Below are 15,746 nucleotides of genomic sequence, written 5' to 3' on the forward strand. Positions count from 1 at the left end.
TTTCTTGGCCGAGGAAACGCGTGATTCTTCAAAGGGCCAGCGTTTCCGGTCTTTTAAAAATAACCAGACCACACATAGGCTTTTCAAAGTGCAAGTATATTGTCATGCATCCACCACCAAGTGGGAAAAGATTTCAGTTTTCACTGTGCCATGTGAGCATGTCCCTTTGTCTTCCAAATACAGTGGTCTGAAGCATTGCTTCCACTGGTGAAAAAGCGTCAAAGATCGTCCCTAAGAACCAATCTTTACCTCCCAGAAAAACTGCCTACAAAGTGTATTCCTCTATAACTGTAAGTAATTCAGGGCAAAGATCAGGGCCTAATAAGGAAGCAGTTTTTTTATTCCAAGGCAGACCTCTGCTTATTGGTGTGCCAGCACCAAGACTAACAAAACTCCTTTCAGCCCATTGAATTTTCCACTATCTTCTTGATATCAGGATGTACTCAGCCCACCCCCGTCCCTCAGACCTCGATAAGCCACTAAATCTCTCTAAAACTCAGGTTCCATAAAGGGATGAGACTTAAATAATTATAAGATCTCTTCCCTTGTTGAAATTGGGGGATTTCAATCTTCAGGCATCTCTGGCATTTTTCTATTTAAGAAAATAATGTAAACACAAATAGAATGTAAAGATTCAAAAGGAATCAAAACAAAAAAAAGGTACAGGGAGAGAATGTGGTGGGCTGTTTTTCTGTTTTTTATGTGGCATGAGAAAATCCATTTATGAGTTAAAGGACAGATTCAGCCAGCAGCTGAGAGGTAGCAGGCCCTTTCCCTAAAAGGATTACTAATGTCTATTTATAGAACACAGAAGGCCACCATGTCCTGGGCCAAGATACATACACTGCCACAAATACAGAATCAGCAGCAACACTCCACAGAGTATTTGTGTAATGTTTTACTTGACATCATCGTTAGGTTTAAAGAAAAAATTGGTAGCTTAGAATTATTAATCAGTACACTGAGTATTTAGCATTAGATTTTATTTTAAGGCAAAGGATTATCACAGGTTTTACATTAAGTGTACTGTACATAAATGTATTGTAAGGAGGGGCAATAAGCCAATAAATAACATTGCTTTAAACACTATAAAGTACAGTTTATAGCGAATTATTTTCTACAGTACAAAACGAATACAGAAAACACATTTGGAAAGATCACAGTGTTTAGAACATTGTAACAGCAGTTGTAAAAACCATAAGGTGTATCGCTAAGCTTCTGACTCTATCTTGCTTATAAAGAGATTTCACTATACCATGCAGTGGGCTGTGAGCAAACTCCCACATGAAAAGGAAGCAATATCAACTGACTAGTACTATCCCCTCCAGAAACAATCAATAACAAAAGCTAAATTCTGATGAGCATTTGCAAGTTGATCCTTCTTAGTCCGCACACTTGCTCACTCAGTCTGCACACCAGCTAACTTGCTCCAGTGATCAACGTCTTTCTGTATTATCATTTGCCATTTTGTCCTTGAGAATAATATATACCTTATAGGTTATGATTGCTAGTTTCCCTGTCAGACACCTCAGTGGGTTTTGACTAAAGATTAATGTCATGTATTGCATTATACTTTTTCACTAGGACCAAAATACCCATTATTTTTTAAAATATTATGTACATAATAATAGACTTATAGAAAGTGATGTTTTGGTGTATTAATATGTAACATACTAGAATACTTGAGAATTTGGTTTTATTATAAAATACAGTAGTATGACATTTTGTGATATAGTAAAATATGTGGCAAAATATTCTACTCTAAATTTAGACCTAATTGCTGCAGATGTCTTTGAAAGAGCCTCGAAGTGCCCCTAAGGAAATATAACAATTAGCAAGAGGTCATATAACCTGTTATGGCAAAAAGACATTTTTCAAAAGGCTTTCATTTTGTGTCCGAGTCTTCCAAAATTCTACTTGTGTACAACAGATAACTGCTGTTTGATTTAGTGTTAACAGAAATTAGTAGGATTTTAAAGTAGTAACAACCAATCACTAATATTTGGTAATTTTTTAATAATTTTATGCTTTTAACTCTGCATTTGTGCCAAGGCAAATATATTGCAAAGAGTACAATTTTATTAATAATACTAATTATTTGATCAGTTTCTCAAAATTCAATAGTACTTTAAATAATAGTAGTTATTCATTCCTAGATACAATTTGAAATAAGCAGTTACACTATATTGACAGAGTATTTCTTTGTACCTCCCCATAAGTAAGAAATTGCCCTAATGTGCTGTTTGTGAAATGTATCATTAGGAAGGTGAGCTTTGTTTTTTTCAATGATACAGTTATATTTCTGTAAGTATTGTGAATTATGCCAAAAAAGCTTTTTGGAGCAGGAAATTCTATTTGCTGGGAAATACACATTCCAAAACTAACATGTGGTGCTTGACCCAGTATATATTCCCCAGTATATGGCTTTGCAAAGTGCTCCCCCTAATAATTTGATTCTACAAAATCCATTTTTTAATGTTTGTTAACTTAGAGCCATTGGATTAAAGATATTAAAACTCAGACTTCCAAGAAGAGTTCCCCCAGATGTTCAAAGTTGAGAAAGCTGTACCTTTTTAAAGATTGGGCTGTCCTTCCTTATCAGATTCTAAAACCAAACTTTTGCACTTAGAATATTTAATTTCTACTGCTGAAGAGTCTATATGCAACTCATGTTACCTTTGGCATTTTCAAGAACATAGGGATTCCACTGCTGCTACAGTATTCAAAAGACATCTTTAATATTGAAATAGCAAAGTCCTAAAACACAAAGACAAAACTGATTATCTAAATCAATCCACATGTTTGAATATATCCACATATAAGGGTTACCACATTCAACATGAACCAAATTCAGCAGCAGAATTAATTATATTGGTAACTGCCACTTAAGCATAGATTTTAAAACGAAATTTATGGGGACAACATCAGAGACCCCACTAAAACCAAGTTGCAAAAAGATCACTTGTTAAAGATTGACAGTAGTCAATTATAGTCTGTATCTTTAAAACTGACTGCTATGTCACAGCTACTTCATACATATTACTAGAACAGTATACATTAAAGCATGTACATTAACACCACACGCAAAATATAAAAATAAAACATCAGCAAGAACTGCATTACTCTACTTAAGAAACTGTATGTATTTGGTGTTTACACATATACACATTCAGATGTCCCCCACCACACCCCCACATCTTTTTAGAGTGTTCACCATTTCTGAAAGAATAAGAGGAAGGTATATACTTTGGTACTTTCTGAAGATCTATGTCCAAGTGCAAGACTTTAAAGCCATCTGTTGGTTTCAATTTAGGAGGTGGTTGTTCTAGAACAAAAGAGATATTCTCAGGTGATTCTGAATACAAGGATAAATAGAAATTTATCCTTGTATTCATTTCCAAAAGGAGTGGAAAAAGAGAGGAAAACACAAAGTTTTTCTTATGGAGAGACACTTGTGGCAATTTCTAGGATTCTTATAGACACAGAACTCAACAACTAAACAACGTCAAACAGGTTTCTTTACCCAGGAGAGTTTTCTCAATCTTTAAAATGTTAATGTATCATATAATCTTCAAAAGGGGGTAAAATAATAAAACTTTCCTAACTTATTTAATCACAGAATACATTTTTCCACAGGGCAGCTCTTGGTACTGCTGGGCTGCATTTGGGGGAATAGTGCAGCACTCAGGTAATAGGCAGGTTCTGTTTCCATTTTCTCCCATAACAACAAAGGAAGGTAGAAAGACTTTATCAATACTAGGAACCAGGAATGGGATGCAGGCCCTGCACTGTCCAATACAATAGCCAACTCACATGCGCTCTTATACACTTGAAATGTGGCTACGTCGAGACTGGAGATGTATAGGAAGTATAAAATACACACTGGAGTTTGAAGACTCAGTACAAAAATGTAAAATATTCATGTTTTTATATTGATTGCATATTGAAATGCTATCATTTTGGATATATAAGGCTAAGTTGAATACATTATTAAAATTAATTTCATCTTTTTCTTTTTACCGTTTTGATATAGCTACTAGAAAATTTGAAAATTGCATATGTGGTTTGCATTCATGGCTCACATCACGATTCTAGCAGACACTGCTGCTGTATTTGTGAAACTCATGGCTGTTGTCTTCTACAGATGGTTACTAATGGCTTCAACCTGGCAGAAGTTTTAATAAGCTTAGTCAAGCTTAATAAATAAGTTTAATAAACGTAATCAACTTAGCTTGAACATATCCTTTTACTGAGATCTATCTAATAGCTAAATGTCAGCTTTTGATTCATATGCGATATTGACTCTCCTTAAGTCCGTCTCATTCTTTTTTGCTCAACTACTTACACACACACACACACACACACACACGCTCGCACACAGAGGGATAAACTTTTTCCTACAGGGACTAAGAAAACCCAAAAGGGAAGCAAACAGGAAGTCTTTGCAAACTCTTTTCATAACCCTGGGTAGTTAAGCCTCATGTATCTTTACCCCCTTCTCCCTCTTCTTCCTGAGTATTGGACAGGGAGAAGAAAGAGAAAAAGAAGAGAGGATAGTCTGTTCTTTTAATCCACATAACTCACCAAACCCCAAAAGAACAAAAATATGGGTGATTCGGTTATTTTAAGTAATTTTTTCAAATTGGGTTCAGAAGGGGTAATTAATAGGTGCACAAAGGCAAAAGAAGATTCTGGGAATTCTGCAGATAAGTGACTTTGCCATTTGTGGAAGAGTCTAGATAAAAATGACAAGGTTCAATGATTCAAGAAAACAAAAACAAAATAAAATAAAACAAAAAACTCTAAAGGCATCATGCACCAGGCCTCGATTCATTAGTACTTTCGATTAAAGAAACAAGAAGAGAGATCGCACCTCCAGTATGAGATTTATGATAATGGATGAGGGTCAAACATTTAATGTAGCATCAAATTTTTTGTAACATTAAAAATAAAATTACCAGGTTTATTTATGGAGGGGAAGCAGGATAAATGCCACCACCACCCTATTCTCATGAATAGCCACACTCACTTGTGATCTGACTACTAGACCCAACTTCTGTTGCTGCTGACCTTGAGGTTGTCCGCCCTTCTGTCCAAAGGGTAATCCATCCGTATTGAGGCTGGAACTCTTAGCTAAGAACAGACATGGATGGAAAAGATAAGGAGAAAACCTGCCCTCCCAGGCGAAAGGAGGTCACATGATAGAGCAGATACAGGAAAAAACATATCACAATGAACTATAATATTTAAAGAGGATAAGAAGGAGACGTTGGTGAATCAGGGGTGGTGCTGGGTTAGAGGTCCCAGAAAGCAATAAAACTCATGGGTAAAAATGGACTGGTTCTTTACAGTGTTAAACATGCATCCACAACTCACTCTGAGATACTGAGCTTCAGCAAGCTTCCCCTCACCCACCCCTTTGCCTGCCTTCTCATTTGCTTTCCTTGCCAAATTTATACCAATATTATGTGGGCTCGGCAAATTTGAGGCTCATTTAGCTATTAATTTGGGACAGTGCTGAATAAATAGCCCAGGTCCCCAAAGGAATGCCTAATATGCAATTGAGAGTATATTTTGATCACTATATGTCACATGGTTCTGAGACTTGAATTAAAGTGCAGATCAAACTCACCCCAGAATTACTTTATTTTCCAGTTCATTTTCTCTCTACAGACCTGGCTTGCCTGCTCCTTTTCTTGAGTTATTGGCACTGTAATCTTTTGTTCTCAGCAAGCAAAATAAATATTTGCATTAAAAGGAGCTTCTGAGCTAAATCAGTCTATTCCCATGTAGTAAGTCTTGTTGAATCAGAACCTTCTGAGGCAAAATGCTGTGCTCAGGACTGGTGGTAGAATATTTTAAAATGTACACTTGGTTTTTATCCATCTAGTGACCCAGACCTCAAGCACTGCATCCACATATAGAGATTCCATTTGGTGGAAATGCTTATTGGAAGTCATAACTGGGCATGATTTTTCTATGTATATAGTGGGTAAAATATAACATCCCTTTTAAATATATAAAGCATCTGCACATTAAAAGACTCACTTATATCCATTTTATCATTGACAACTTTTATAACAATCCTGTGAAGTAAATAGGGTGATTATTATTATTACTATAGTGGCCCCTAAAAGTGGCAGAGCAAGACTTTGAGATTTCCAGCACAGGGCTCTTTGCACTACTAATGGTTTTCCTTTTAATTGTGTGTTCATTTAACATGGCTAGAAATTACAAACACATTTGTTTCATTGAAATTACTGAGATTTGCTCTTTCAAATTTGAAACAATTTCGGTATTACCATGATTAAAATCTTAATATGTCAAAAAAGTTAAAGAAATAAGCTGCCACTGGAAGAGATGCAATTTAGCACAGACCAAGAAAACGACTGTTTCTCGAGTTATCAGTAAGTAAATACTGTTATCTTAATAGCATAGTCAACTACCTAAAGAAGCACAGGGAAATGTACTCTAGCAAACCCCTGTTCTACTCAGTTATCAAGTTACAAGTGGAAGTAAAAAACTACAAACTGATGACTGAAACAGGTATGGGCAAAATACAAATACATAATATTTTGGGGTGTGTGTGGAAGAGATGGTATGTAATTACATTAATGAAACAAAATACACAGAGTTGTAATGGTTTCCAAAATGTCCTGCTATCAAAGTAGAATGCAGTCTCCCCATTACTGAGAGACTCTTTCAATGTATCCTCAAACATTTCCACTATTACTTTCAGGGTTTATAATTGCTCACGCTATGTATAGTAAATAATATTAAAGTTATACTAGTGGTGGTGAAAATGCCCCTGTAGCCTTTAAGAGACAACAGGCTTAAGTACTACATTAAAAATGCTACCACAGAGAAGGGGGGCAAGTTGGATAATTAAATAAGAAGTAACATGCCACACTTTCCTACAGCAAAATGTAAGGATCCTTTTTCCCCTTCTTGGAAAAATAATATAGAAGAGGACCTTCCAAAATCTACAATTCTTTCAGGAAAATGAAAAGCTTCATCAACATGTTTAAGTGCTAACCAAGCCTATTGTTGTTTCTAATTTGCCGAGATGTCATTTCATAAAGACAATACTCAAACATGATCTTTGCTTAGATTTGACACACAGAAGGGGTTGTCTTTCATAATGGTTAGCACATCATCATCAGACCTATCAGACCTTAAAAGGGCAGATAGGCCCGGAAGTGGTCTTGTTTTTCTGAAGTTACTAGAAATGGAACTGATATGATAATGAGCTAGAGTATCAGTTCTGAGTGCTTTAGGTTTCAGGTCTCAAGGATGAATTGTGAAAGAACAGCAAATGGAAACAGAAGGTAGCTTTGAGGGAAAGGTTATTTTGTTCACTATTGTATCCCCAGATTCTAGTCTAGCATACTGAATAAATAAACTTAGAAAGTGAAACCCTGGGTCTGAATCCTTGTTTTGTCCTTTTCTAGCTGTGAGACTTTGGAGCATTTACCAAACACATCTTGAGGGGTTCTTGGACGATAAAAACTGCATGTGTTCCATAAAGCTCCGTATATAGGATGGTTATTATATTCAGCCTATATGAAAGAACTTCTGGACCCAATCTAGAGTCATCTGAAAGCTGCTATTTACATGGTATCACCCCAAACTGAGCATTTTCACTGATGAACAACTGAGGCCAATTTGATACAGTTATATCTGAGGATGTAAAAACGAAACAGGAAACTTAAAAGTTGTATGCATTTCAAAATAATTTTGTCCTACTTTATTGCAATGAGTGCAAACATACACAGTCATAAAATACACAAAGATAGTTGTTGCCTTTCTTTGGTCAGATTCTTTGAGAATGTTATGAATGCTAGAGACCCTTATCCCTGCAAAATGAGCACACACACACGAACAAACTGGTCCATACACATACATACACCAACACACTTGTAGGTTTGCTTTGTAGGCAACAGAGCATTCCCTAACTCATTCCAAAGTCTATGATTCGAGTTAAGAATTACTGAAATAAAGAATAAGTATTTAGATTTACATGGGAATACATATGGAATACACACATACATACACACATACACATAATATATCCAAATATTTAATGCCTATTTAAATAAGTCTTATAAAGTACACAATTTCCTACTCAATCTGATATGTGCAATTGCCACTGACCAAATTCTGGGAAAAGGGTCAACTCATGCTCTGCATATTGAAGTGACAGATGCTCCTATAGTGTTCTGCAAACCACTGTTTACTTGAAGCAATTTCACAACTTCTATGTGTTTACAGCAGGGTTGAATTTAATATGACAACTTGGCTCAATGAGTATTACAGCCAATTTCTAGTGGACCCTGTGTCTTGGAAGGTAAGGTAACCAACCACAGAATTCACTCATCTCTTCATTTAATAGTATAAAATGGAGCAAAATTATTTCCACAATCACTGGTAACTTCCCCAGCCTGTCTCCCTGTCCCAAACAAAGGCAGAAATGACACATCTTTGTAGTGGTTACCCTGATCTTTGAAATTAGTGATTTTTACCAAGAGTATATTTTATAGTTCAGCTAATAGCTCCATCAAGATTATGTACATAAAGGCATTTTAAAAATTACTAACAATAGACAATACACAGTTCACATTTCCTATGGAGAAAAACACTTGACAGCAACACTTGCTATAGTATAAGTTTACTAGCTTACAAATTTTGCTATTCTAATTGAGCTTTGAGGAAAAAAAGGAACCAGGAAAAGAGATGTTCTAAGGTCTAAGAAAACTTCAAATTTTAGTATCTGAACTAAGCTTTGATATGATTTCTTTAAATTGCCCAGGGTAATGAAAAAAAATGGAGATTCATATGCAAATATCTTTACTCAGTAAAAAACATAAATTTCAATAAATATAAGCACAGGACAACCAAGAGTTTATTTTTATACTTCAGCAACCTGACAATTCATCCCTCATAGCAGTTTTCAGCTGGGCAATTATTTTAATTTTTGATTGTCTTTATTTCTGAATTTAAGGGTAGAGGGCACACACAAACGGTCAAATTCTCATTGAGATTGCAAAGGTATTAGCATATTTTTTTGTCATAGTTCACACTTGCAGTTTGGTTTTCTATGTCATAACTGAAAAACAGATCATTTCTCTTTCCCCTTTTCCTATGATCCCTTGTTTCACATCTATTCCCTGAAACATTAAATCTCTGCAGTTTTGAGATGAGTTGTGGTATCTTTATTTTGCAGATCCTTTCTCAAATCTGGCATCATGTTGCCTTCACCTGCCTGATTCCTTTCTTCTGGTAGCAATGTTAAGGCTCATGGTTGCGATACCATTGAATGTGGCTTATGTGGAAACTGCCTTGGCTTGGCTCAGGGGATCTCTGCAGGGCCACAGTGGAAGATGGAGCCTTCTAAACAAAGACGCTGAAGAGAGGGAATTCAGCCTGATTGGGCTGCAGCAGGTCAATCAGAAAGCACACTGTCCCGGAGAAGCCTTCATACAAGCTGTATATACTTTCAAGGACCCGAGAACCGGCCTTGAATTCCTCAGTAAATAAGAATTGAGCAAACCTAAGAGAAGAAGAAAATATGAACAGTTTACATGAGTGTTTCCATATTATGGACCTTGGGTTGCTTCTTCCTCTTCTATTAAAGTTTTAGCATAATTTTATTTCCAGAATTATATAATTAAGTATTTTAAGAAACACATTTTCTCTGTTAAAAAAAAAGAAGATCCATTATATAACTGTGTATGTTTCACAACAAATTATGCTGGCAAGCAAATCCAACTATTCTTAGAGTTTGCAAAGCAAAGCAGTTTGGAATTTTCAAGGATTTCATTCTTTCTGTCATCCAGTAATTAAAGTAAAAAAAGACAGATAAATTGCTCTACTTTTATTTATCTTGAAAAGAAGCAAAGTGATACGTGACTGTTCCTTTAAAAAAGTAAATACGCTGTGTTTCTGCAGGCATATTACTTCTGAGCTGGGTTTTCATTTATATGTGACAAAAAAGCAGAGACTGTGAAAATAAACGGGCAAGATTTTATACAATCTGTGCTGTGAGCAAACAAGGGAATAAGATGAATAGGAAAAGGCAGCAGTTTCACAATGATAACATCGAATAGCAAACGCAGCTACAAGACAGATTATTTTTGAGACATCCACCTTGAATTAAATCACAGGCCTCTAAATTCCCTATGAAAGACCTTTTTTCTTTTACCTATATTTGCCACAAATATTATTCAGATGATTTTTAACAAGTAACATTTTTATAGCAGTTTACAGCTTCCAAAGTGCCATTACCTACATCATCTTTTTTTACTGACTTGCTCTACTCATTCCCATCAAGAACACAAATAATCACCAATCCAGAGGCTGGAGTTCACAGCTTGCTAAGACCCAAGCACTGATACTGTCATAAATTTAGGTTACTGCTACTACATAGGGGGTCTTACAAAGGGTAATTATTTATTTGATTTTTTTTAGGGCTTTTGGAATTACATACGGCAGCTTAAAATAAATCAGCAGGAGGCCGGGTACGGTGGCTCACGCCTGTAATCCCAGCACTTTGGGAGGCCAAGACGGGCAGATCATGATGTCAGGAGATCAAGACCATCCTGGCTAACATGGTGAAACTCCATCTCTACTAAAAATACAAAAGAATTAGCCGGGCATAGTGGTGGGCGCCTGTAGTCCCAGCTACTCGGGAGGCTGAGGCGGGAGAATGGCGTGAACCTGGGAGACAGAGCTTGCAGTGAGCTGAGATCGTGCCACTGCACTCCAGCCTGGGCAACTGAGCGAGACTCTGTCTCAAAAAAAAAGGATATATATATACACACACACATATACACACACACATATATATATATCAGCAGGAAACAGACTGTAATTCTGTTTGGTACAATTTTTCTATAACTGTTTTTCTGAATATGCAAAAATTTTAAAATGGAATTTAAAATTTTAAACAGTAGAATATTAATGCATCATAAGAGTTACTTCTAAATTTGTAATAATATAGCCAGCATCATGATATAGCTTCAGTTGGGCTCCTCAGAAAAAAAGTTTTCAAGTGTATAAAATAAACCACACAGGATTCCAAAGGAAAATAATTATATTAAAACACAACAAAAATTTTAAAGCCAAATTTGTGATATAATAACATATGTATTATTTGTTAACACATTAAATGCCAAGGTACAATAGTGGATTTAATAACTGCTAGCATTTCTAGCTAGTGATGTGAATATAACATATTTTACAATATCAGCAACAAGAGTAATATGATATGAGAATATCTATGAATTCTATTGTTTGCAAAGTCACAGCTACTAATACTTCTGTGACTTATTACCTACATTCAGAAAATTAGGAAATGTTACCTTTAAGTTTGAGATACAATCTCTTTGTCAAGCAAACTCACAAATCCTAGATTAAGAACCCCTGGTATAGTAGAAAGAGCAAGGGCTTTGGCAAATTTCTCAAATTGACTTTAAAATGGTGAAGTTGCAGAACTGGATAGTGTTATATGTAAAAATAAAGGATATCATATATCAGGCTCTAAGAATATAGCAAGCATTCAATAAATAGAAAATATTACTTTTTACATAAACATATAATAAAAGGAGATTTATAAAACACAAATGTAAAAGACGATTTGTAAAATCATAGTATAAAAGAAACCCACAATGTTGCTGGCTCTTCTTCTGACCTTTCCCCCATGCACTCCATTTGTTTGTTGCATTATTACATGTTATTAAAGTATATATGATTTGGTATCCCGTATTTTTTCACTTAAAATATGCTAAATATTTTCTATGCTTTTCAAAATAATTTCTAAATGATACATAGCAACTTAAAATAGTGCCGGCAATGTCTGAGAGTAGCAGTTTCATTGTATTCTGACCTGTATTGTGTGTTATTTGTGAAAAATATTTCAAAAATCGATCCAGTGGTGCAAAATTAAACAAATTTTTTTTCTAAAATTTTCTCAATCGAAATGGAAGTCAGCATGCTAATTACAGAACTAAAAAGAATAGAAGGCACAATAAAATATGAAAACATTTCATATCAAAACCCATTGATTATGACCAAAACTGAATGTAGAAGAAAATTCACAGATCTGTGAGTTACCATTATTATTAATAAAATGATGGAATGCTTTCTAATTAAGCATATATAAACTCTAGAACATAACAAAATGAAAGGAGGTAAAAGTGGAAAACAAAAGAGAAAAACAAAAAAAAATTAATAAGCAAAACCAGAAGCCAGTTCCTTGAGAGGATTAACAAGATAGAAAAAACACTGGTGCAGCTGACCAGGAAGGAAAAGCATTAGAAATCACCAAGGGCACATAGCCACAGAGATAGGAAATTAAAAATATTATGGAACTATACGATCAGAACTCTATGTCAAATATTTGAAAATTCATAAGAACTAGATGGTTTTATAGAAATATATGCACTACCAAAAAGAAGAGGTAGAAAACCCGAATGATTAAATAAGCATAAAAGAAAATTAAGAAGTTGTCAAATATTTTTCTGCAGCCATAAAATCCAACTGTATGTTAAAAAATAATAGGTGACAACCAAGTAATATTCATTTTAGGGAGGTACACATTTTTTAACATGCAATTGTTAAAGTATGCCCCTAGCCAACAGACAAAATGGGCTCCCCTTGGCAAACTGAGGTGTTCCAAGTTAAAACAGGACCAGGCAGCTATGGCTGGGTGAGGGAGTGATCATGTACTCTGTGTTCTGAGAAAGACATTGTAAAAGCATCCCAGGACCTTTCTTTCTCCAAACCAGTTCCTGTCGTGAGTGCCAAGATATGCCAGCCCTCCACCCGCCATTTGGAAGAAACAGGTGACAGAGACTTCTGGTTTTGAGCTTGGAAAGTAACTAATCAGAATACACCTAAGCCAAACAATCAGAGTCACCTGCCATGGCCAATCAGGGCTCAGCTGCACTGACCAATCAGAACTGAGTTTCAATCTTTTATTTGCATAAAAGGACCTGACCCTGGGCAGGCAACTTTGCTATAAAACCCAGCCCTGAAAGGCTGCTTCATTTTACACCACAGGCTGTGTATCCTGTTTGCAAACTGTTCACTGGAATAGTCTCTTTCCTACACATTACGTTTCAGAGAACTTTTGTTCACACAATGCCCAAAGAATACTCAGATATTACCTCCACATTTCCAGTCTTCTACATGTTAGTGAGAACTGTAAGTTGTCCAAAGAGACCTGGACCCTAAATCTTACATCCAAGACTCTGTAAGCTAGGACTGGCCTGCCAGAAAATACTTAATGGGTACAAAGTTCATCATTTGAGTGGCGGATACCCTAAAGTCCTGACTTCACCACTATGCAATCTATCCAAATAACAAAATTACACTTGAATCCCATACATTTACACAAATTTTTAAAATATTAAATATTAAAAATTACAAAAAAGAAAATAGAGGGGTTGTTTTGATCCATTTTAATACACTTTATAGGTAATAAATGAATTTCATTCATTTCTGATGAAATTTAGCCTAAAGGTGAAATCCCACTACCCTAGATAATATCCAAAATTACTTTCTTTTTCTATATTTGTGCACCTAAGGAGATTAAGAAACCAGGAATCAATTATATTACAGATTTCCTAAACAATAGAGCTTCAAATCGAAGACTTACATAAGTTAGTATTTGCCCTTCAGTGCATTCATGTAAATATCATGAAAAATAGTTTATGCTTTCTAAACATTATTAGATAAGTTGACTTGGAAAGGCCTTTCTGAGAACGTGACTTTTGAGTGAAAGTCTGAATGAAATGGGGGAGCTAGGAGATATATGTAGAAAGTGAACATTACAGGTGGAGGGAACCAAAACTTCCAAGGCCTTGAGGTGGAGTGTACCTGGCATCCTAATGGGATTACAAGGAAGCCACAGTGGTAGAGAGAACCAGGAGGAAGAAGAGTAGGCAATTAGATTAGAGAGGTAATGGGAGGCCAGATCATGTAGGACCTTTCATTCATAGGAAAGACTGGCTTTTACTCTTAATCATAGAGGAAGCCATTGGATTACACTGGACAGAGAAGTGTTATAATCTAACATGATAAACATTATAAGAAGTGAATATAAAAGACCATGGTAAAACATAGAAGCATTCCTAGTAAAATCAGCATAAAAGCAAGGGTGTTTACTATCACTCTTATTATTGAACATTGTTATAGGATTGCATTGTTATAGAGAAGAACCATGTAGTGGGAAAAAAATACCATGCACATGAGAAAGGAAGTAACAGAATGATAGTTATTTGCAGATATGTGTGTATCTATTTAGAAAACCCAATATAATCAATAAAAAACTAATAGAAATAGTAATGGAGTTCATTAAGGCAGCTAGATATATTATTATGATATTTATGAAAAGTAAAATACTTATAAGATACAGTCTATATTTATATGAAAAATTACGTATTAAAATTGATAAACTTCAGTGATGTGTATGTTTTAAAAGCTTTCATAAATACCAGTAATAAATGATATGAAAATATAATGAAGGAAAAGAGTCCACTCACAATAAACCTGGAAATATAAAATACCCAGGAATAAAATTAACAAAAAACATACAAGACCTTCTTCACAAGATCAAAACTTTACCAATGACATTTGTTTAAACTTAAATAAATGGAAAGGTATACCATGTTTCTGGATGGAAAAATTCAATATTCTAAAGATGTTGATTCTCATTAAGTAATCTATAAATTCGATGAAATTCCAATCAAATTTCTGTAAGATTTTTTAAAAATATGACAAATTGACTCGAAAATACAATTAAAAGAATAAATGAGAGAATGATAGGTAGAATATGGGGGAAACTATGGAACTCATATATTTATATAAACTGTTTATAAAAAAATTGGAATTTCAAATCATGAGGGTAACTGGTCAACAGACACTATTAGAATTTTTTTAATAAACAAAAATAGATACCTATCCGAGACCATTTAAAAAGTAATTTCTAGCAGAATCAAAAAAGTTTAATGTCAAAATAAAATCATAAAATTATTACCAGCCCATGTAAATTAATAGTTTTCTAATCCTGAAGTGGGAAAGGGTCTTTTTAAGCATAACACAAAATCTAGAAATTTTAAAGAAAAGATTGAAAACTTTTACAAGAAAAACACTTAAAACTTTGGTATGACAAAGGCTCCGAACAAAATTAAAAGAGAAATGGCAAAGCAGGAAAATATTTACAGCATGCATTGACAAAGAGTTACAATCCTGAATAGAAGCATCACAACAGGAAAAAAAAAAATGGGCAAAGGATAAAGACAGGCTATTTATAGACCAAGAAATACCTATGGACCTAATGACTTCAATTCTAAAATTTCTCTGACAAGTGCTTTCATAAGTGCACAGAAATGTATATATTGGATATTTGGGGAAATTTTGTTTGTATTAGTAAAGATTACACAAATGTCAAGTGTCCATTATTTAAGGATTGGTTAATTATGGTACACACATAGTGAACAACTATGTAGCCATTTTTAAAAAATGAGATAGATTCATACAAAATGAAATAAAGAGCATCCCTTAAAAATTGTTCATTTAAAATTATAAGCTGCAAACATAGCGGGGTGGTGGTGGGCGGGCTCACACCTGTAATCCCAGCACTTTGGAAGGCTGATGCAGGAGGATAGCTTAAGACCAGGTGTTCAAGGCCAGCCTGGGCAACATAGCGAGATTCTTTCTACATAAAAAAAAATTAGTAGTTGTTG

The 15,746-nt window shown here is 34.9% G+C and overlaps 1 protein-coding gene across 1 annotated transcript in view; it reads right to left on the reverse strand.

Annotated features, from left to right (window-relative positions):
• Positions 1-948: 948 nt before the first annotated feature.
• LANCL3 (LanC like family member 3) overlaps positions 949-15,746 on the reverse strand; it is a 106,971-nt gene continuing 92,173 nt past the window's right edge. Inside the window, exon 5 of the mRNA XM_008019602.3 lies at positions 949-9,550. Coding sequence (XP_008017793.2) covers positions 9,391-9,550 — 160 coding nt within the window. The 3' untranslated portion in view covers positions 949-9,390. The remainder of the gene's footprint in view (positions 9,551-15,746) is intronic.

The sequence above is a fragment of the Chlorocebus sabaeus genome, chromosome X, assembly GCF_047675955.1.
Source record: "Chlorocebus sabaeus isolate Y175 chromosome X, mChlSab1.0.hap1, whole genome shotgun sequence".
Taxonomy (NCBI): Eukaryota; Metazoa; Chordata; class Mammalia; order Primates; family Cercopithecidae; genus Chlorocebus; species Chlorocebus sabaeus.